This window comes from Neofelis nebulosa, chromosome 1, assembly GCF_028018385.1.
Source record: "Neofelis nebulosa isolate mNeoNeb1 chromosome 1, mNeoNeb1.pri, whole genome shotgun sequence".
Classification (NCBI taxonomy): domain Eukaryota; kingdom Metazoa; phylum Chordata; class Mammalia; order Carnivora; family Felidae; genus Neofelis; species Neofelis nebulosa.
In genome coordinates this window covers 47,315,677-47,339,054 of record NC_080782.1, presented here as the reverse complement: position 1 = coordinate 47,339,054, position 23,378 = coordinate 47,315,677, and the positions used below count along the sequence as shown (strand labels likewise).

The window sequence follows — 23,378 nt, the reverse complement described above, 5'->3', positions numbered from 1 at the left end:
AGAGAGAGAGGGAGACACAGAATCGGAAACAGGCTCCAGGCTCCGAGCCATCAGGCCAGAGCCTGACGCGGGGCTCGAACTCACGGACCGCAAGATCGTGACCTGGCTGAAGTCAGACGCTTAACCGACTGCGCCACCCAGGCGCCCCTTCATTGGTAATTCTTGACTGGGCTCACAGGATCTGTCTATTTCAGGATTTTTTTTTCCCCCCAAGAACCGAGAGTTAGGAGTGTTCTATTATCAAGTAGATTATGTTTAAACTTTCTTTTTAAAAAGAACAAATTTCTAGTTTTAGGGCAGTAGGATTTTTTAAAATTATATATATATATATATATATATATATATATATATATATATATATGTTTTTAAGAGAGAGAGAGCATGCATGAGCAGAGGAGAGGGAGAGGGAGAGGGAGAGACGGAGAGACGGAGAGAGGGAGAGAGGGAGAGAGGGAGAGAGGGAGAATCAATCTTAAGCAGGCTCCCCTCCCAGTCTAGAGTTGGACATGGGGCTCAATCCCACGAACCTGGGATCATGACCTGAGCTGAAATCAAAAGTCAGATGCTTAACCAACTAAACCACCCAGGCAGCCCAAAAGTGATCTATATAATTCCTATTTGGGGGAATCTACCGAGGTCTTCTTTGTGGTAAGCCTGGAATCAATTTTACAAATTCTTACAGACATTTGGAACAGACAGGTGTTTATCACAGCTGTTATTATATAACAAACCACCTCAAATCTCAGCGGCTTACACAATAAGAACTTACTGCTTTTCATGAGTCTATAGGTCATTTCTGGTGGTTTTTTATAGTCTCAACAGAGTCCATTCATGCTTCCATAATCAGTTTTTGGTTGGGTAGACAGCAGTGCCGATGTAAGATGGGATGTCTAATGGTTGGCTGGCTGTAAGCCGGGGGCCCACAGTTCTTCCACGTGGTCTCTCACCCTCCAGCACATTAGCCTGGACTTGTTTACGTGGCAGAAGCAGAGGTGTAAGAAAGAAAGGGGAAGCACACAAGGCCTAAGCTGAAAACTGCGAACTGTCACTTCTGGCACATTCTACTGGCTAAAGAAGTCACAAAGCCAGCCCAAATTCAAGAGGTCAGAATAGATTCCACTTTTTCTTTCTTTTTTAAGTTTTTATTTATTTATTTTGAGAGAGAGAGAGAGAGAGAGAGGGAGAGCACACACACAGGTGCACGTGAGCAGGGGAGGGGTAGAGAAAGGGGGGGGAGAGAGAATCCCAAGCAGGCTCCACACTGACAGAACCCCAAGAACCCCAACTCCTCTTCTTTATAAGAGGAACTGCAAAGTCACATTGCAAAGGGCATGGATATAGGGAAAGAACAAAGAACTGTGGCCAGATAGATACATGAACTTAAATCACTGAAATCAGAATTTCTTACCCTGGGGTCCACTACAGATACTTGGAATTTATAGATGACCTTCAGGAGGTCTAGAAATTTTCTCAAATTGACTGCAGAACATGTTCCTCCATATGTGTATTCAACAACCCTTTTAGTTTTATTTAATGCCTTTTCCTTAAATTCCACTTTGTTTGATATTAATATTGCCATCCCTTATTTTACAGAATGGAATTTTTATGAGTCTCCTTGGGCCATAAGTGAATATAATGATTCATTCAAGTCCCTACTGAACAAACATAAAAAAAATTTTACTTGAGTGAAAAAGTGTGATTTACCTACCAATATTTTTTTTCTTCCAACCAATGTATTTGTGATTCCATAACAGATATATCTGACGTTTTGGCTGGTTTGACTTAAAAATAAAGAAAACTCTCATATAGAAATCTGACCCTAGACAGTTACATCAGAGACACAGGCTTAAGGAAAAGGGCCCAAACTGGTGTTAATGTCACCTATGCAACTTTCTCCTGCTTTAGAATCTGTCTGGAAGCTTACTTACTCCCAAAACATTTCCTGTTTTAAACCTACATATGTGAGTGGGCCCATCTTAATCAACTGAAATCATTATTACAACCTCTGTATTAAAATGAAAAGAAGGGGTGGTGCCTGGGTAGCTGAGTCAGTTGAGTGTCCAGCTCTTGGTTTCGGCTCAGGTCATGATCTCACAGTTTGGGAGTTCGAGCCCCCATTGGGCTCCATGCTGACAGGGTGCAGCCTGCTTGGGATTCTCTCTTCCTCCCTCTCTGCCCCTCCCCCACTCATGCTCACACTCTCTCTCAAAAGAAACAATCAATCAATGAAAGGAAAGGAAAGGAAAGGAAAGGAAAGGAAAGGAAAGGAAAGGAAAGGAAAGGAAAGGAAAGGAAAGGAAAGGAAAAGACTCTACTATTTTTCATCACTTACAGAAAACGCACTCATTTTATTTTGCAATGTTTGCAGTACACTTCACCTGTCTTTCCCCTGGGGCTTAGCTGGAGCCTTATAAGGTTTGGTAAATTTGAGTCTGCTCCAATGACAGTATATTTTCCCTTTGCATCCCACAACCATCTTAACTTGCGGAAGCATGAAGTGGTCTTCATGTTCATAGTGTTAAAAACAGAACTCAAGTTGGCATTCTAACACAACTCTTTACTTTTCCAAAAAGCAGTAACTATATTTCAGGACACCTGATGTCTGCCTGCATAGCCTCATCCCTCCACTTCCCTAATATGCAGCACAGTAAACTCTTGAAATCACTGATTTACAGTCTGTCTTTCCTATCACAGCGTGAGCTCCACGGGGCAGGGCTGTTTCCTCTTCCACTGTTTGAACCCTCAGCACCAGGCCTGTAAGGGTTGCCCAATAAATTGAGTTGAAAAAAATGAAAAGCTAATCACTTTTTAAAAATCTGAGTCTGGGCAGGGCACCTGGGTGGCTCAGTTGGTTAAACGTCCGACTTCAGCTCAGGTCATGATCTCACAGTCCATGAGTTCGAGCCCCGTGTCGGGTTCTGTGCTGACAGCTCAGAGCCTGGAACCTGCTTCAGATTCTGTGTTTCCCTCTCTCTGCCCCTCCCCTGCTCACACTCTGTCTCTCTCTCTCTCTCAAAAATAAATTAAAATTAAAAAAAAAAAAAAAAAAGTCTGAGCCTAGGTGGCTCAGTCAGTTGAGCAGCCAACTCTTGACCTTGTCTCAGGTTCAGGTCATGATCTCACAGTTCTTGGGTTGGAGCCCTGTGTCAGGCTCTGTACAGACAGCGTGGAGCCTGCTTGGGATTCTCTCTCCCTCTCTCTGCCCCTCCCCCACTTGTTCTTGCATGTGTGTGCTCTCTCTCTCAAAATAAATAAGTAAACTTTAAAAAAATCTATCCTATGTTAAAAGTCAGGATAATGGTTACCTCGGGGGAAGAGAAGGGGGTTAGTAACTGGGCTTGGGCGTGAAGGGGACTTCGGAGTTGCTGTCAGGTTCTATCCACCTGGTTACTTGAGCATGTTCACTAGTTCACTTACTGAGCTATATATTTACGCTTAGTGTGCTTTCTGAATATGCTACACTCTAGCAAAAAAAAGTTTAAGTCTATCATGATTATCTGACAAAGAAGGAAATTACAAGCGTTCAGAGATCACCATTAAACAAAAATTAACAGGGGCACCTGGCTGGCTTAGTTGGTAAAGCATGTGACTCTTGATCTCTGGGTCGGGAGTTCAAACCCCACGTTGGGCATGGAGCCTACTTAAAAAATAGTAATAACAACAAAAGTAATACTTAACAGACATTGTTTCCGAACATGCAAACTTAAACTGTAAGTAGGAACCAAAATGTTCATTTATGTTAGAAAATGCACTCTCAACCATAGAAACTAACCAGATGTACACTGCTTTTGTTGCAATGGGAAAGTTTCGTTGAGATGATGTATATAAAGTGCTTAAAACAGTGCTAGGGGCATAGTGCTACATGTTAGCTACAATTATACTTTTTAACACATCAGAAGAATTTCCAAATGAAGGCTTCACCTTAGCTCACAGCCAATTTTCTTCATTAGAATCCAAGGTCTGTTTTGCCCTTACCTCTTTTAAAATAGTTATGGAGTCCATTCACCACCTGGCTTGTTTTGGTCACACCTGAGGAATTCAGAATTCCCAGGCTAAGAATCATGGAACAGCTGCACTGAAAGAGAACAGAGAGACCCTCTAGTCCAGTGATTCTCCAGTATGCACATCACTGTGGCGTTTGTGAAAAGTTCAAGTGCCCATGCCACATTCTGATTCACTTAGTGTGACAGTAGCACCAGGCATCTTTTAAACCAGTAATTCAAGTGAATCTGAAGGTGGTCTACAAGAAACACCGAACCTCTTGTTCTGTAGATAAACAAAATAGAAGCCAAGGAGAGAAGGGACCCGCCCAGGGCCTTCTTTTGGTTAATGCGTGTGCCAGGACTGGAATGGAGGCAGCCTTTTACCACTCCAGTGTTATCTCCATGAAGCCATGCCACACTAACTTAGTAACTTAGGGTTAATCTGTCCTTAGCCTTCATGGCTTATTGCCCTGAGCCCTTGGCCTTTTCACCCATGCGTTAGGTTAACTGGAGAGGCGCAAAACCCATCTGTCTATTCATTAGGTACACAGAACCAGGTACTTTAGGAACCTTGTTTAAATCGTAGCTCCGCTATTTTTACATACCATGTGACCGAAAGAATTATTTGAGTTCTGTGTACTTCGGTTTCTTCCTTTATAAAATGACAAAACAGTATCTACGGTTTGCAGGATATTGTGAAGAGTTATATAAAATAGTATCACAGAGCTTGGCAAATAATGAGATTCCAGTAAATAGTAGCTATTATTAATGCCATCTTAAAACGTGGCACTAAAACCACATTCTTCATACTAGAGGAGTATCCTCAAGTGTGGTTCCCTACAACAGAATCATCTAGAAGTCCCTGTTTTGTTTTTTTTTTAAATAAAGATTTCTGGGGGCACCTGGATGGCTCAGTCGGTTGAGCATGCAATTCTTGATTTCAGCTCAGGTCATGATCCCAGGGTTGGGGGATCAAGCCCCACATCAGACTCCACGCCGAGCGTGAAGCCTGCTTAAGATTCTCTCCTTCCCTCTGTCCCTATCCCCCTCTCAAAAATAATTTAAATAAATAGATAGATAGATTTCTGAAACTTGTTCCTCCCAAGACCTGGTGAATCAGAGTCATGGGGGCAAGACCCAGAAGTGTGCATTAACAAGCAAGCACCCCAGGTTCTCCCTCTACATACCAAAGTTTGAGTAACACTGGTCTAGGGCTGTGGGAGTGCTTTTCTTGTCAGTGAAAACACACATCAGTGAGAGCCAAGTAGAGCTGAACACTTGCTCTACTTTAATACTAACACCTTTCTGTGAATAAGAGGTCAATGAGTGCCACCTACTGCCTTGTTTTGGAATGCAGTGCTCAGATCGGTTCAATTCCTCTCTCCGTAATAGAATTCACTCTGAAAAATGAATCAATCCAGAACAAGATAGCCAAGTAACAGAAAGCATTGTTGGAAGGAGACATGAAAACAGTCTTTATTTAACTAGGAGAAAACTTTCCCGGTTAGAGGGTTTTGGAGTTCTAGATTAATGTATTTAATAAACTTCTGTAATCTCTAGTTACTGCTAAAGCAGTCAAGGAAAATAAAATTCCTCACCCGTTGGCCCACACCAACAGTGAAAGAAAAAACAGAACTACACAACGTCCTAAAGTGCATACAGCTATGCTCACCTCCACCACTTCCTTCCCTAGTCCCAAGAGAAAAGCAAGGGAAACAACCACAAGCTTTCTTCTTCTGTAACCTTCTACTCAAGTCCCTTATTGAAACTGCCCTCCTGCAGATGAAAAGTTAACATTCCCTCCCAAAGGTACTCAAAAAAGCCTTCTGAATTATAGTCTGTTACTATGTTGAAAGCTGATTTCCCCTCGCAGGTTGCAAATATACCCAGAGGACAAAAGAGGTGGGCAAAAGCCTTATGAATATTCATATAAAATGAGCAATTATACTTCATATTGCAATAATTCAATGACAAGTCATAAAAAGCATTTGTCTTTAATTTGTCTCGTTTTAGGAAATAAATGTCAAAATATATACACTGTGGAATCTGAACCCCCCATCACAGAGTGTGAATAATGGTCCGGTTACGAAGCTCCTGAATATACTCCTTGGCATGGGTGACTGCCGTCTTCGGTGCCTCACGTGGAGGTGGAGGGCCTTCCACCAACTTCACAAAATAATGGCAATAAACCTTCTCCATGATCCCAAAGCGACCTCTGCCATGGTATCGGATGCGTTTCAGGTACTGGCCTCGCCCTGAGGTTGACTCAGCTAGACAGGGAAAACAAAGAGAGTTACAGGAAATGACTGCATCCCCAAGACTATAGCTCCATCAGGTGAGCAATCTGTCCTTTCTTCGACTGGATTCTTAGACTGAGTTCCCTAGCTGGTGAGAGCAAATTTGTCTCAACACAAGCATCTCTTGAGTACTTATTAAGGAACAGGCTCTATTCTAGGTGTTGGAGAAAGAAGAGTGAACAAGACTAGCAAAGGTCCTATCTCCATGAAGTGTACAATCCAGAGGAGAAAGACAGAAAATAAACATGATCATTGCAGTCAGTGACAAGTACGAAGAATAAAACAGTGATGTGACAGAGAATAATGGGGTGCCGGGAGCGACCTCAGACTGGAGGGTGTGTCATGAGGCATCTTTGAGGAAGGGACATTTGATCCAAGACCAGAATGAGTCATCCATGCAAATATCTAGGGACATGGTATTCCAGGCTGAGGGAAAAGCAAGTGTAAAGAACAATGGTGCCCGGCTTGTTTTAGAAACAGAAAAAAGACCAGCCTGCTGAAGCATCCTAAACAAGGGAAAGAGTCGTACAAACAAGGGAAAGAGATCAGACATGAAGGCAAAATTACAAACAGCCCTGAAGGCCGAGCTAAGGAGTTTTTATTTTATTCTAATTGTGATGGGAAGTCACTGGAACCAAATGTTCCCAAATGCTGGTCCTCTGACTACATCAGACTAGCCTACGGAACATATTTTAAATGCAGATGCTGAGACCCCCATCTCTGGAGATTCTAATTTAGTATATTTGGGGTGGGCCTTGGAAATTACATTCTGAACAAATAAGACCAATCCCTTTCCCCCAGTAATTCTGATTTGGGGCCAGTTTTAGGAACTCCCACATCACGGCTGCTTCCCCATCTCCCGTCCCCAACTCTGCACGTTAAAGTCTGACCTTGTAAAATTTAAGAAAATTTTTCAAACACTAGTTAAGAAGAAATCTGTTACCTGTTTTCACACACAGTAAATCAGAGTGGTAGCCACCTTCTACTATTTTCTGAATTTATTTAGTCCATTACTTCGTGAGTCAATTTAATAAGGCTTTTACAAAGCCAAAACCTATAGAATACGTATCAAATCAATCCACTTCAATACTCACCATTCTTATATTCTTGCTGAGACATAACTTTATAAATACAAGGACTATGTTCAAGTATGCACCTGACAACCCTCTCACTAGAGTCCTCTCAAGAAATGGGTTTCAGCAGAAACATCCTAGCTTTGCCAGAGAGAAAGCTAAGGATGAAAGTGATTAAGAAAACCTCTTCAGGTCTCAGTGCGATAAGGAAAGAGGTGCTATCCTTCTATCAACTTCATCCCTGGGCACTAAAGAAATGTGTTTAAGGATTTCCAAAGAGAAAGACAAATTACACAAATCACTTTATAATGAAGTAAGACTAGTTCCTCTGGATCCACCTGTCAGGAGGAAACCTTCAAATAAGCATGATGACACTAGAAAAAGTTTAGAAATCTTCTAAAAGGCATTTTGCAAACATGATGGCTGCTTCTATCCACATTTGTGACGCGGCTCAACTTGAGCACCAATTTCCAAACGCTCTGAGGAAAAGGAACACTACTCTAGTGAATACAGTATTTTAACCAGCTAACTGTGCAGTACTACGTAACCCATCCAAACACAATGATCAGCCTTATCAGGGTCTATGTTAACTACCATTTTCCATCTCCACCAAACACATTAAGAGCAAACATCAGTATCTGCTAAATGTCAGTCACGATTTCATCCTAAAGCCATGAAATACCATCTACCTATCTTGTGGCACATAATGCCATCATTTTTTAGTTCAGAACAAAAACATTAATTCTTCTGAAACACCAGGATTCTTTAGTACACTACAATGTGTACATATGCAATACAGCCACTCTGAGGTCTGAATGAAATCAGGACTTAGAAGTATAGATTCCAAATTGGTTTCTGGTCTCCACTCCTCCAGTCTCTCATAATAATTCTGTATGTTAGGGGTTTCAACTGTGTTTGTATGGAACCATTTCAATTAAAATGAAACAATATATAGAAGCTCACTATCCTGTGGCTCTGTTCCAATTGAAACACAGGTAGAGAGAGATCCAAAACCGTGCCATTCATTCACTCACCAACTATTTCTGAGTTGCTACTAGGTGCCAGGCTCTATCCTGGACTGCAGGGTTTCAGCAGTGACCCAGACATCAAGGAGTCCTTCTGTCTGCCTTATGCCCCACCCGTGGAGGCCCCAAGGCACAATTTCAAAACCACTGCTTATAGTTAATAGTCTTAAAACACTGCCTTAATAACATAAATCTCCTACCCCCAAACTTCCTGTGGTTCCTTTTCAATACAGTGTTAACCAAATCCCAGAGCCTGCCATGGTCGGCCCTCTGGATCTAGGCCCAGTCTGCCCTTTCAGTTTTAGCTACTCAAGATCAACCTGCTGCTTCCTTCAACTATTCTCACTGGACCACACAACTGCTGCTCATTCCACCCTAGGTGCCTTAGCTCATGTGGTTACTCCACCCTGAAAATCTTCTTTCTTCCTGGATGCTCTTTCAAATACCAAATAGCTAGCTTCAAAAGCGAAATTTTTCCAGAAGATTACCATGATTCTTCTAATCAATACTGACCTCTTCTTTTCTACTCCTACTATTTACCTACTTTACTCTTTTTGGTCCCAAACCATATGCTGTCTTGTATAAGTGTTCATGTTTAATCTGTAAAAGTCACTGCCTCATACACGTCTTTTGAATTGCCCCAAAAGTTCACGTTTAACAAGGAATGGAAATGATTTTGAAATACAACTTCTGCTAATTACTATCACTTTTTCAATACAGGTATCTGGCAAATTTGCTCAAATTCTAAAATAAGTTTCAAAATTTTCCAAGTACATACAGTACTAACAGTGTAAACGGTTTATTCTTGCTCAGAAGAACAATTCATGTGTCCTTCCAAAGGACTACAAACAACAAAATTACATGTGCTAAGTGTTTTAAATTGCTTTAATATGATATACTACCACCTCTAACTGTGTGGGTAGTATGCACGTGGAAGGTACTCAAATACTTTCTGAATCAAAGAAAAAAAAACATTAAAACATCTCAAAAATGGGAACAGCCTAAGGATAATGCCCAACAGGTATCAAGAATTTAAAATACTGTCAGTATTTCCTATTACTAGTATTTAGGTAAATGTGAATCCTGACATTCTAAAATTGGAAACCACTCTTCTCCCCCCTTCATCGCTCTTTGCCCAGAAGACTGATTTACAAAGTCAGTCAATCACTTTCCCTAAAAAATCACGTTAGATGCCATGAATCACTAAGCACTGACATTTTATTAGTCCATGTCCACTTGTTAAGGCCTGTTCACAGTGCCATTAGTCATCATTATAAGTTTGAAAGGAAATGAATTTTCAAAATCTGTGGTCATGCAACACCAGGTATTAGCTTTAGAATGATGACAGGCATTTGAAGGAATTACCACATAATGAGAACATACACTACCAAAAAGCACTTCCCTTATAATGCTAGACTTGCTCATGTCAAGGGACTGAGGGGCCACCGCTAAGCCAAAATCATAGCCAACAAGCGACTAGTCTTTCATAACTCGAAAAGACATCTATCCATGGAATGAAATGTTTAGGCCTTTTTCAAGAATACAACGAGAAAAATCAGTGTCCCATATTTTATAGGTAAGAATCACTAAGATGTTTATTAAACAAATAGCTCCCCAGGCCTCCTCCCCCTCTGAGGTTTCAGATCCAGTGGGTCTGTGGTGGGGCCTGGCAATCTACATTTTTTTAATAAGAACCTCAGATGATTCTTATCAGGGAAGTTTGGCAAATACAGGGATAAAATGTCTGACATGTCACGGTAAGATTCTTCATCTTCTCGAAGGTACTCATTCCTTTTTCCTTCAGAAAGGAGGTAGGCAGCAAAATACTTAGCAAATGGGTTTTTATAATCATAAGACAAATCTAAACTTATCAGTCCCATTCAAGAAGAGATTTTTACACAAAAGTGGGTGAAAAAAGGGTACAGGTTGGATAGAGTTTTTTCAGCGGAAATGTGCAGAAGGAGACCAACGAATTAAAGGCCCATTCACGTAGGATTGGTTAAGTTTATTTTTGCTTAATGGCAACATTGAACTTTGCTCCTTCATTTGGGAAGACAGGATTAAGCTCCTCACCCTTTCTCACTTTACGAAAATTACTGAAAAGGATTTAAAGACAAATTCTATTTCATTTGTATCTGAATTCCATTACGTTTTGTCTGCCAGCTAAGAAGGCCATATTCCTATGAAACTGAATAAATTAATTAAATTAGATTTGATATTCAGTCACAGAGCAGGAAAGGTCACCAAGAGGCTTTAAGCAAATGGTCTCGCTCTTCATCCATTTCATCTCTTCCAATGATTCTGGACCCTCCCAGCATTATTTATTCATGCTGCTCCCAGAAGAAAACGCTTATGATTAACTACTACGGCCCTGCATTTTCTGAGCTGCCCTTTTGATTTCCCTCTGCATCTGTGCATGTATCAGAATATAATCAGTTATACAAGATTCAGCTTTAAAATAAGATATTTCAATTTGAAATCATAACTCATTTGCATTTCAGGAGTAGGTGTGGTCGCCAGCATCAATTCCAGGTGAGCTGAGGTAGGATTTTAACGTAACCAGCATAAATATCTCCAGTAGGGCAGTGGTCATGTGGCTAAGTAGAATTTACATGATCTGTTTTTATTCTAATTGTTGAAAAATCCTAATGGACAACGAATTTCTCCCATAATGATTCAGCCTTTTTCTCTCTATTTAGAGAGTAGCAGTTCCCCATATCTTGAATTTAAAATACCTTTAGTCCTTCCTATATGTAGGTTTGGCAGATTGAGAAAATTTTGCTTCGACATCAACATCTCTGTTTGATTACAAAACTGCTGAGGTTAGGAGTAAGTACTGCCAAAGAGAGAGGAAAACATTAGCCCCAACCACCGCTCCACTGCGTAGTGTTGGGAGGGGGCGAGGGAGCTTTGTAGTAGCATTGGTCTCTTTCTCCAAAGAGAACTGTGTGAAGGTATGAAACAAACAAACAAAAAAATCCCTTACATTGGACAGTGCATCATGCTTCCCAAAGCATTTTCACTTAATTTAATTTGATATGCAACAAGCATACAAAACCTGAGACAATGCTTCAGAATGTAAAAACAAAGGGAAACAAAGACAGCTGGATCATCTGAGCCTTCCAAAGCCCCTTGGCTTTTACAATTCAACAGATTTTCCATCCTGGTAACTAGAAGGTTAAATTACTGGACACCTTTATGGATTAGGCACCTGGTTTGGCAAATTATAAATAAATATATTTGTAAGGCCACCTGTGATTCTTTATTTACCTCCTCCAGGTTGACAAAGAATTCATTTTTAAAATTCAGTTCTGGGGCACCTGGGTGGTTCAGTCGGTTAAGCATCTGACTTCAGCTCAGGTCATGATCTCACAGTTCATGAGTTCGAGCCCTGCGTCGGGCTCTGTACTGACAGCTCAGAGTCTGGAGCCTGTTTCAGATTCTACGTCTCCCTCTCTCTGCCCCTCCCCCACTCATGCTCTGTCTCTCAGTCTCTCAAAAATAAATAAATGTTAAAAAAAAATTAAAATCTCAGTCTTGTTCTTTCTTAGTTTTATTATGATTCAAGGACCACTCCATGTACCATCCTGATACCCAGTATTTAATAAATTATTGGCAATGGTTTCATGATCTCAGTCATACTGCACAACAGGTAACAATAAAGCAGTAAGGTTATTACCATTTATAACCATTTATAACAGACTAACTTTAGCATGCTGAAGGCAGAAGAATAAGCTATTACCAGCAATTTTCACTGGTAAACGCGGTCCTAAGTAGTTAGATATCAAAGATTGTTATTAGATAATGAACTTGGCATCACTATTGGAAAACATTTTCCAATGCTAAGAATATTAAAGATCTTACCTATATATAAATTGGATCTGAATTCCACATTGTGGTCTCTCACTGCCATATCTTGTGCTTCTAAGAGAATCTTAAACAAAGAAAAGACAGGCATTCATATGGCTGACCCTGAACTAAAACGGAATTAAGTTTCTCATTTCTTGTTGTTATCTCTATAATATGACTGCTAATCACATGCCTCTGTTTTATAGTCTATTTTAAAAAGAGAACATTAAATGATAACAGTACTAAGGAAAAGGGATACATTGAGCTTTCCTTCCTCAGACAAGAATTGCAAATTCAAGAAACACAGTCCATCCTGCTAAATTTAAAGTAGAATGTATGAGATGCAAAGGAGGAAATGGCAGCATTGGTAACAGTATCCTTGGTAATGAACACTATTATGTCTTTGAGTCAAGAGACTTGTCAAAAAGTTCAAGAAGCTTAAGAGCTAAATCTTATTGAAAATTCTCAAACTTTGGATCCAAAATAACCATTAAACAACATCAGACAAGTAGAGAAAATCATACTTGAAAATTTTAAGAATTATTAAATTTATATTCTGTAGATATTTTGAATTAAGTTAACCTCCTCCAGAACCCATTTTTAAAAATAGGACAATTGTCAAAAATAGCAGAAACCAATCTTTTACTCACTTAGAGAATATAATAAAAAGCTGAGTACACAAAAGATACTAGTAATTGCATTCTGAACTGAATTAAATATAGGCATTACAATGGAACCTTTTAAAAGTCTGAATCCATCAATCTCAACTACTGAACTACTAAACTAAAAAGATCTGGCTCTAAGTGAGATTTAACTGAAATATAGAAAATAATGCTGATATCCCCAGATGTCCTCATCGCAGCTTTTTGAAATAAGAACACCATGTATCCACATCGAAGAAGGTAGAAAGTAGAGTGTTGTGGTTTGAGGGAGAAACAGATAGTGGGTGCTGCAGAAGGAGGGAGCTCTGGTCGCAGAGAAGGGCAAGAGAGAGAGGAGCACACAGGGGAACACACTAGAATGCTTCCCCATAGCCAATAGTTTGGAAAACGAGAGGTGCTAAATTTTGTGAGTTCTTGAAACCAGTGGGACTTAAAGCCTGGACTTTTAAAGGCCAGCAGCCTTGGCTAGAAAAGAACCCCAGAGGGCACCACATTGCTCCTAGAAAGAAGGCAGGCAAACAACCCGGCGACCCACATCATGGAAACAGCTATCTAAAGAGCGCCTGGGGCACACAGTAGGGAGACTATTGCTCTTCTCAGAGCATGTCCCTGAGAGGCAGCATTCACAGAGATGCCTCTCTGGGAACAAGGCAGCTAGATGGCACCATTTCCTTCCCGGTCCCCCAGCATAAACACAGAGCCACCTGATGGAAGCAGCTCAGTGCCAACAATGGCTGCCTAACTTACTGCCAAACCCCAATCCCCTGTGCTTTTGTGGGACTGTCCTTCTCAGCCACACTTGCCTTGGTCCCAGCGTGAAAGGCTCCTCCCCCATGAGACCAGCACAAACCCCTGCCCACATCATGTCTCCCAACGAGAGAGTTCTGCAAGTCCTCAGTTCTGGTGGAGTTGGTATCAGGTCTCAGGTCTCATTTCACAAGCAGACCAGAGCACATCTAGTTAAAACTCACCACATTCAGGCCAGGGACAAAACACTGCCCATAACAAGCAAGGAGGGCCTCTGCAGACGACTGGCCTGAAGGATAGAGCAGCCAAAACACAACAGTGGAGCACATGGAGCACACACCAGAGACACTCACTGAAGCACCAGGCCCTGGACACTACTTGACCTCTTCTTCACAAGGACATTACTTTCAGGAGTAGGAGACAGACTGACTACTTTGTGTTTTTGTTGCTGTTGTTTTAGAGAGAGAGCACAAGAGTGGATGTGTGGGGGAGAGGGACAAAGGGAGAAAATATTTTTTTTTTTTAATGTTTATTTATTTTTGAGAGAGGGAGAGGGTGAGCAGGGTAAGGGCAGAGAGAAAGAGGAGAGAGAGAATCCCAAGCAGGCTCCACACTGTCAGCACACAGCCCAATGCAGGGCTCAAACTCACAAACAGTGAGATCATGACTTGAGCCCAAATCAAGAGTTGGATACTTAATCGACTGAGCCACCCAGGTGCCCCAGGGAGAGAATCTTAAGCAGGCTCGGTACAGAGCCTGATGCAGGGTTCAATCCCACAACCCTGGGATTTGACCTGAGCCAAAATCAAGAGTCAGACGCTCAACCAACTGAGCCACCCAGATACCCCATAACTGGCTTTTCTAACAGAGCGAAGAAGGCAGGGACTTAGACAAAATGCCAAGACAGAGGAATTTATCCCAAATGAAACAAGATAAGGCTGCAGCCAGAGATCTAAATGAAACAAATATAACATGCCTGATGGAGAATTTAAATCAACAATCATAAGAAAATTCAATGGGTTTCAGAAAAGAACAGAAAACGTCAGTGAGACCCTTACTACAGTGATAAGAGTTAAAAAAAAAAAAAAAGAATCAGAGTTGAAGAATCAATAAACAAGACTAGAAACATGCTTGAAGCAATGAAGAATCAATAAACAAGACTAGAAACATGCTTGAAGCAATGAACAGAGGCTGGAAGAAGCAGAGGAACGAATTAATGACCTAGAAGACAAAATAATGGAAAATAATGAAGCTGACCTAGAACACAAAATAATGGAAAATAATGAAGCTGAATGAAACACGAGAACAGACTTATGGAACTCAGTGACTCCATCAAACATAATAACATTCATATTATAGGACTCTGACAAGAAGAGAGAGAAAAGGGGAGAAAAATTATTTCAAGACACAATAGTGGAAAATTTCCTTAATCTGGAAGGAGACAAACATCCAGATCCAGAAGGCACAGAGAATTCCCATCAAAATCAACAAAAGCAAGCCAACATCAAGATACAATATAATTAAATCTGCAAAATATAGTGATAAATAAAAACATCTTAAAAGCAACAAGACAAAAGAAGTCGTTAATTTACAAGAGAAATGCAAACTGGTACAGCCACTCTGGAAAACAGTATGAAGGTTCCTCAAAAAATTAAAAAGAGAGATACCTTATGAGCCAGAAGTTGTACTACTAAGTATACATCCAAAGGATACAAAAATGCTGATTCGAAGGAACACATGCACCCCAGTGTTTATAGCAGCGCTATCAACAATAGCCAAATTATGGAAACAGCCCAAATGTCCATCAACTGATGAATGGATAAAGAAGATGTGGTGTACACACACACACGTGTGCACGTGTGTGTGCACAATGGAATACTATTCAGCAGTCAAAAAGAATGAAGTCTTGCCATTTGCAACAATGTGGATAGAGCAAGAGTGTATTATGCTAGGTGAAATACGTCAGGCGGAAAAGACAAATACCATATGATTTCATTCATGTGGAGTTTAAGAAACAACAGACGAACAATGGGAAGGGAAGGAAAAATAAGATAAAATCAGAGAAGGAGGCAAACCATAAGAGACTCTTAAATACAGAGAAAAAACTGGGGGTTGCTAGAGGGGAGGTGGTGGGGGAGACGGGCTAAATGGGTGATGGGCATTAAGGAAGGTACTTGCTGGGATGAGCACTGGGTGTTATATGTAAGTGATGAATCAATCACTGGGTTCTATTCCTGAAACCAATACTACACTGTATGCTAACTAACATGAAGTAAAAAAAAAAAAAAAAAAAAAAAAAAAAAAATTATTTCTCCCTCTGCCCCCTCCCCCACTCGTGTGTGTGCTCTCTCTAAAAAATATAAACAAATAAATATGGGGCACCTGGGTGGCTCATTCATTTAAGCATCCAACTTTGGCTCAGGTCATGATCCTATGGTTCGTGGGAGCAGCATCCCGGAGCCTGCTTCGGATTCTATGTATCCCTCTCTCTGCCCCTCCCATGCCCACGCTCTTTCTCTCTCTCAAAAATAAACACTAAAAAAACTTTATAAAAAACATAAATAAATAAACAAGGAATTCCCATCCTTACTTGTTTTTTTTTTTTGGGGGGTGGGTAGAGAGGAGGTTTTGTTTTTGAAGGAGAGAGCATTAGCATGAGCAGGAGAGAGGGGCAGAGCAATAAAAAATCTTAAGCAGGCTCCACACTCAGCCCAGAGCCTGATGCAGGGCTCGATCCCAGGACCCTGGGATCATGATCTGAGCCAAAAGCAAGAGTCAGACACTCAACCAACTGAGCCACCCAGGCACCCCTGTCCTTAACTTGTTTAATAGAAAACCCCAAGAAACAAAAACCAAAAATACAATCTTGTATGTATGCTGCCTATAAGAGATTCATTTTAGACCTAAAGACACCTGCAGATTGAAAGTGAGGGGGTGGATAGGGAGCCAGGGTGGCTCAGTCATTTAAGTGTCTGACTTTGGCTCAGGTCATGATCTCACAGTTCATGGTTTCGAGCCCTGCGTCAGGCTCTGTGCTGACAGCTCAGAGCCTGGAGCCTGCTTCAGATTCTGTGTTTCCCTCTCTCTCTGCCTCTCCCCCTCTCGCACTCTGGCTCTCTCTCTCTCTCTCTCTCTCTCTCTCTCAAAAATAGACATTAAAAAAAATTAAATAAAAAAGAAAGTGAGGGGGTGGAGAAACATTCATCACACAAATGGATGCCAAAAGAAAGGTGGGTACCATACTTATGTTGGACAAACTAGCCTTTAAAACAAAGATTGTAAAAAGAGACAAAGAAGGGCATTATATAATCATAAAGGGGATAATCCAACAAGAAGATATAACAATTGCAAATATTTATGCACCCAACATGCAAGCACCCAAATATATAACAACAATTAACAACAAACATAAAAGGGCGTGCCTGGGTGGTTCAGTCAGTTAAGCATCTGACTCCTGATTTCAGCTCAGGTCATGATCTTGCAGTTCACAAGACTGAGCCCCACATCGGGCTCTGCGCTGACAGCACAGAGTCAGCTTGGGGATTCTCCCTCTCCCTCTCCCTCTGCCCCTCCCCTGCTTGTGCATTCTTCCTCTCTCTCTCTCAAAATAAATAAATAGGAAAAAAAAAAAAACCATAAAGGAACTAATTCATAATAACACAACAATACTACGGTCATGGGGTTCCTGGGTGGCTCAGTCGGTTAAGCATCTGACTCTTGGTTTCAGCTCAGGTCATGATCTCATGGTCGTGGGATCAAGCCCTACATCAAGCTCCAAACTGAGCAGGGAGCCTGCTTGGGATTCTCTCTCTCCCTTTCTCTCTGGCCCTCACATATGTGTGCTAATAATAAATAAATTTTTAAAAAACATTTTTTAAAATATACTAGGGGACTTTAACACCTCAGACTTTAACATCTGTCAATGGACAGATCGTCTGAACAGAAAATCAACAAGGAAACAGTGGCTTTGAATGACACACTGGACCAGATGTACTTAACATATATTTAGGCCATTCCATTCTAAAACAGCAGAATACACATTATTTTCAAGTGTACATGGGACATTCTCCAAAACTGATCACATATTAGGTCACGAAACAGACTTCAACAAAAACAAAAAGACTGAAATCATACCATGCCCCTTTTCTAAAGACCATAACACTATGAAACTAGAAGTCAAACCGCAAGAAAAAAATCTTGAAGACCACAAATACATGAAGGATAAACAACATGTTGCTAAACAATAAATGGATCAACCAGAAAATCAAAGAAGAAATTAAAAAATACATGGAAACAAATGAAAATGAAAACACAACAGTCCAAAACCTTTGGGATGCAGCAAAAGCAGTCCTACAAGGGAAGTATATAGCAATACAGGTCTACCTCAAGAAGCAAAATAAATCTCAAATAAACAACCTAATCTTACACCTAAAGGAGCTAGAAAGAGAACAAACGAAGCCTAAAGCCAGCAGATGGAAGGAAATAATAAAGATTAAAGCAGAAATAAATGATAAATGATACAGAAACTAAAAAAACAATAGAACAGATCAATGAAACCAGGAGCTGGTTCAAATACCATTAGCCCATTTGTACATACTGATTCAGCTACATTCAGAACTGGAAAGGTCTTTAGAAATCATTAAGCAATTCCACCCAGTTTACAAATAAGAAAAATGGAACCAGACAGGTTAAATGTTGTGCCCATCATCATGATAGAATCTGTCACAGAAAAGATTAGACTCCAAGTCTCCTGGGTCCCAGGCCAGTGCTCTTTCCACCCAATTAATTATAAAATCATAAGCTCTCAATTGTGGAAATGACAAAAAAAAAAAAAAAAAAAAAGTCGTCTAAAAAAATCTATCAAGCCCCAAATCATTAAAAGAAAGATTTATCATTTCAGGGGCACCTGGGTGACTCAGTCAGTTAAGCGTCTGACTTCAGCTCAGGTCATGATCTCACTATTCATGGGTTTGAGCCCTGCATCAGGCTCTGTGCTAACAGCTCAGAGCCTGAAGCCCACTTCAGATTCTGTGTCTCTGTCTCTCTCTGCCCCTCCCCTGCTCTCACTAGCTCGCTCTCTCTCTCTCTCTCTCAAAAATAAATATAAATGTTAAAAAAAATTTTTTAATAAATAAAAGAAAGATTTATCACTTCATAGACAGTAAAAAGATGAATAAATGGTGCAAATAAAAGCATCTCCAGGAAAAAACAAAAAACAAAAAACTTAGGGCATACAACATTCCTAAGGTATAAGGACATCAATAAAACTGAGTGCCCTGAATCTGTATTATACGAACTATGCATTTACACCAGAGAATTCAGGACTGAGGTTGAGCTTACTAATACCAGAAGACAGCTATGCATTCCCTCCCCACAAATCTTAGTTTACCTCTTTAATTATCTGGGCCCCTTTTTTGTCACTGAATTCCAATTGAGCCAAAGCCTGGTCAATGGACATTCCTCGTATCTAGAATTAAAGGGTAACAGGCAAGAGAAGATAAACAAATTTGTTTAAAAAGTCAATGTTCTCTTTTCAATGAAAAGTAAACCCTTTTACATAACACAAATAACTCTAACTAGTAGCTAACTAGTTATATGTCAATTATATCTCAGTAAAACTAGGGGGCATTTAAAAAAAATAAAAATAAAAACAGCTAACTAAATGCAGGCAAAGAAGAAAAGATATTTGAGAAGGGATGCCATCCTCTTTAAGTCAAAATCAAAGTTAGGGGCACCTGGATGGCTCAGTTGGTTGAGCATCTGGCTCTTGGTTTCAGCTCAGGTCATGATCTCATGGCTCCTGAGTTTGAGCCCCACATCAGGCTCTGGGCTGATAGTGCGGAGGCTGCTTGGAATTCTCTCTCCCTCTCTCTCTGCCCCTCCCCTGCTCTCTCTCTCTCTCTCTCTCTCTCTGAACATAAAACATTAAAAAAAATTTTTTTTAACATTTTTATTTATTTTTGAGAGATAGAGACGGAACACGAGTGGGGAAGGGGCAGAGAGAGAGGGAGACACAGAATCTGAAGCAGGCTCCAGGCTCTGAGCTGTCAGCACAGAGCCTGATGTGGGGCTCGAACCCACAAGGCGTGAGATCATGACCTCATCCGAAGTTGGACGCTTAAACGACTGAGTCACCCAGGCACCCCATAAAAACTTAAAAAAAAATTATTAAAAGAATCAAACTTAAACATTTTAACCATAAAACTTAGGTTATAAATGTTTCCGTAATATTAAGAGAGCAGATGTGAGAGAGAGATCACAGAGTGGCAAGGACCACACTAAGCATTAAAGGCATCTCCCTCTCCTACAGGATAAATATATTATATGTATATCTAGGGCTTTGCCTTCTTTTATACATAAATTTCATTCTCCAGAGAAAAATCTTAAACAGCAACAGTTTTGAAATAGGTTGAATCAACTTTTAAGATAAATAAGCTTGCTTCCTGGATCCTCTTAGGGTATAGCCAGATTCCTGATGCCTTTTTCTAAATATCTATGTATCCAACATGATTTAGTTTCTCAGAAGAAAGGTAAACATTAAGCAAAATCACTCATCTCTGGGCAATCATTTGTGGATTACTTATGACTGTCTGAACATGTAATTATATTTCTCACTTTTTGGAGAAATCAGGGCAAATTTTTTTCAATTCTTCAAATCCTGGTAGAAAATTTTTAGTTTCTTTATAGTCATTTTAGCTTACCAATTTTGCCAAATACCACATCTTGTCTTTGCTGTATTTTATTTGCCTTCGACAATGGTAGATTTCCTTGCAAACAGGGAAAAGAAAAAAAAAAGTTAGCAAACTGATCAAAATAACAATAACATACACTGTTAATAAAGCTTTCACTTTTTATGTCTAATGAAAATACTGCCACAGGAAATAAAAACATTATTAAGAATTTGGAGATTATTTTTCCCTACACTAAAGTTATATTTTTCCAAATTATCACTATGTTAAAAGGATTATTAAGGCAGAAACAGAACTACAACCTGGCTACTTTGTGCCATATTTGCAACATTTCTATCCAGAGAAATAGTAAAAGATTTCGTTTTGATATAAAATAATAACTTTCAAAATTTATTTTGAAAACACTTAGCTGGCTGGCTAAAAAGAACAAAGGAAAAGGTACAACAAGACCAAAGTTTCCTTTTTTCCTCAGTGAGGAGAATAATGGTGAAATGGACCAAAAAAACCTGTTTTCATAGGACATTTTTGTTATTTGGTAAGAGCACAGGATCTAGAAGCAGACTACCTGGATTTGAATTCTACTTCTACCATCTACTAGCTATAGAATCCAAGCTATTTAACCCCTCTGTACCTCTAAGTTTCCTCTTTAAAATGAAGATCACAGCACCAAGCCCATAAAAATATAGTAAGAATTAAATAAAATAATCTATGTAAAGGAAGCATTCTACAGTGCCTCAGCACATGGTCAGATCTTTATTATCTTCTATTTATGGTGGCAGCTATATCCCATTTAATTTTTTTACTCAATCATCCATTACACAATTTACAGCTCACAAAGTACTTTCCAAGGCCATTATTTCATTCGCTCTCACTCTAATTTTATTTTCATAAAGTAAAAATCAGAACAATCAAGTGACTAATCCAAGACCACAAAGCTTGTAAGAGACAAAGCTGGAAGTCAAAGTGCCATCCAGGGAAGTATATGAAATGCCTAAATACAATGTCTAGCAGGTGTATCTTTAAAGTTCCCCTATGACTGTAAAACCTACATTCCTTCCACCATATTACACCATATTGTCCCTTTAAAAAAATTAGAAACCATTTGTCAAGGTAAACAATAACAAGGAAACCTCAGAACTTCCTAACATTCTGACTCCTGCTGGAAATTTTCAAATGCCTTAGAAACAGCAGTTTTCTCAAGTGGCCATCTTTTAATATGGAGCAGATTTCATTTCAGTTGCAATAGAAGCTGACAGGCTGAAAACTGTAGCAATAGCCTAATTACGTTTTCAGCAATAAAGTGTCCTGGGGAGCACTGGAGGGGAAAGAAGAACTGTCATGACTGATAATATTCATCTGCAAAAATTAATACACTCAGTAAAATCTTTGATATAGAAACCCTTCAATTCTTGGTTTCCCATGGTGGGCTATCTCCTAACCTGAATTGTATGTGATTGTCTTCCAATTTTGTAAAAAAGATACTGTACTCCTGGAAGGAGCATGGGGAAAAAAAAGGAATGACGTATTTACAAAAGAAAAAAAAAGAAGAAGAAGAAGAAAGTTATTCAATCATGCTCTCTGAAAACTAAAAAGCTCAGCATTTACTTTAGGCAGATGCAATGTCTCAGTGCATTTTCTAAAGATAAACCAGACAAACCTATCATAGCAAATACATAAAGTGGCAAAGTTGAAGGTCACAAGATCAAGTTAGAGGTCATTATTAACCAACCTCTACAGTAAATTAGATAAAGTTAACTTAGGATATAATGTGCAAAAAAGTTACTGAAATGAGGTAAAAGTCTAAATTATGAAATGTCTACCTTGATAACTTTTAAAGAAGTTAACTTGTTTTAAAATGCACATAATAACTCAAATGATAAAAACGTAGCACCTAATAAAAGTCCAAACTAGAGCTTTATGGGATCCATATAATGACTTGTAAGTATGACTTATTCTCAGTATGTCAATTAATCCATAAATTTAAAATGTTTCCGGGGCGCCTGGGTGACTCCGTTGGTTGAGTGTCCGACTTCAGCTCAGGTCACCATCTCACAGTTTGTGAGTTCGAGCCCTACGTTGGGCTCTGTGCTGACAGCTCAGAGCCTGGAGCCTGCTTCGGATTCTGTGTCTCCCTCTCTCTCTGCCCCTCCCCCGCTCATGCTCTGTCTGTTTCTCTCTCTCTCAAAAATAAACATTAAAAAAAATAATAAAATAAAAAATAAAAAAAATGTCTCCTATGGAAATGGTTGTCGAAACAGTTTTGATACAGTCTCACTGCATTTTTAACTTATTTAACATAGTTTTCTTCAAAGATATTGCAAAAGTAAACTCAAGACCAAATTAACAAGATATGACTATTATGAAGAAAGCCATTTAATTTCTCTCTGGCTCATTTTCTGTACCATGTGAAGCCATAGGTTGGATAAAGTCTACACAGGAATCTCTATTATTTGGAAATTGGTGTTAGCTAAATTAGGAAAACAGCCTTAAAAATAAGAGGAATGGCCTAAAAAAAGCCTAAATTGATGACATTCATTTTAACTTACTGCTATAGGATTTACTCACTATGGATCCACTATTATTTAACTGCATATTTCAATGCTGAAGATCAGAATGAGTTAAAATTGTAAATATTATCTGACCCCCTTTTAAACTAGGGATAAAACTAATTTTTAAGATGTTTGCAGTTAGCAGATTGACAAGTAAAAGGTCACACGGCACAAAATCATAGTATAAGAGCTATGTGGCTAGATGTGCAAATTATTCTATTATTAAGCTAGGTATTTAATGAAGGACATCAATATTTCAGTCATAACAGGTATAAATGATGCACCAATGTCAATTTACCAAATACTATTTAAACTCAGAAAATGTTAAGGTATTTTCTAAGAGTCCTAGTTTGTTCCCAAAAGGATTACTCACTCAAAATCTGTGATCTCAACTGTTTACTACTTGAATTTTGCCACTTCGGATATATCCTGAAGTGCATTTGTTTTAGTATCCTAAAAGATTACTACTACAAAATACACAATTTTACTTTTAGATTTTGAACC

The 23,378-nt window shown here is 39.5% G+C and overlaps 1 protein-coding gene across 2 annotated transcripts in view; it reads right to left on the bottom strand.

The window, feature by feature from the left end:
• Positions 1 to 5,958: 5,958 nt before the first annotated feature.
• MRPL22 (mitochondrial ribosomal protein L22) overlaps positions 5,959 to 23,378 on the bottom strand; it is a 34,471-nt gene continuing 17,051 nt past the window's right edge. For both annotated transcript variants that reach the window (XM_058721176.1, XM_058721184.1), the window contains 4 exons: positions 20,338 to 20,403; positions 19,026 to 19,103; positions 12,243 to 12,312; positions 5,959 to 6,253 (listed from right to left, as the gene is read on the bottom strand). In XM_058721176.1, coding sequence (XP_058577159.1) covers positions 6,042 to 6,253; positions 12,243 to 12,312; positions 19,026 to 19,103; positions 20,338 to 20,403 — 426 coding nt within the window. In that variant the 3' untranslated portion in view covers positions 5,959 to 6,041. The remainder of the gene's footprint in view (positions 6,254 to 12,242; positions 12,313 to 19,025; positions 19,104 to 20,337; positions 20,404 to 23,378) is intronic.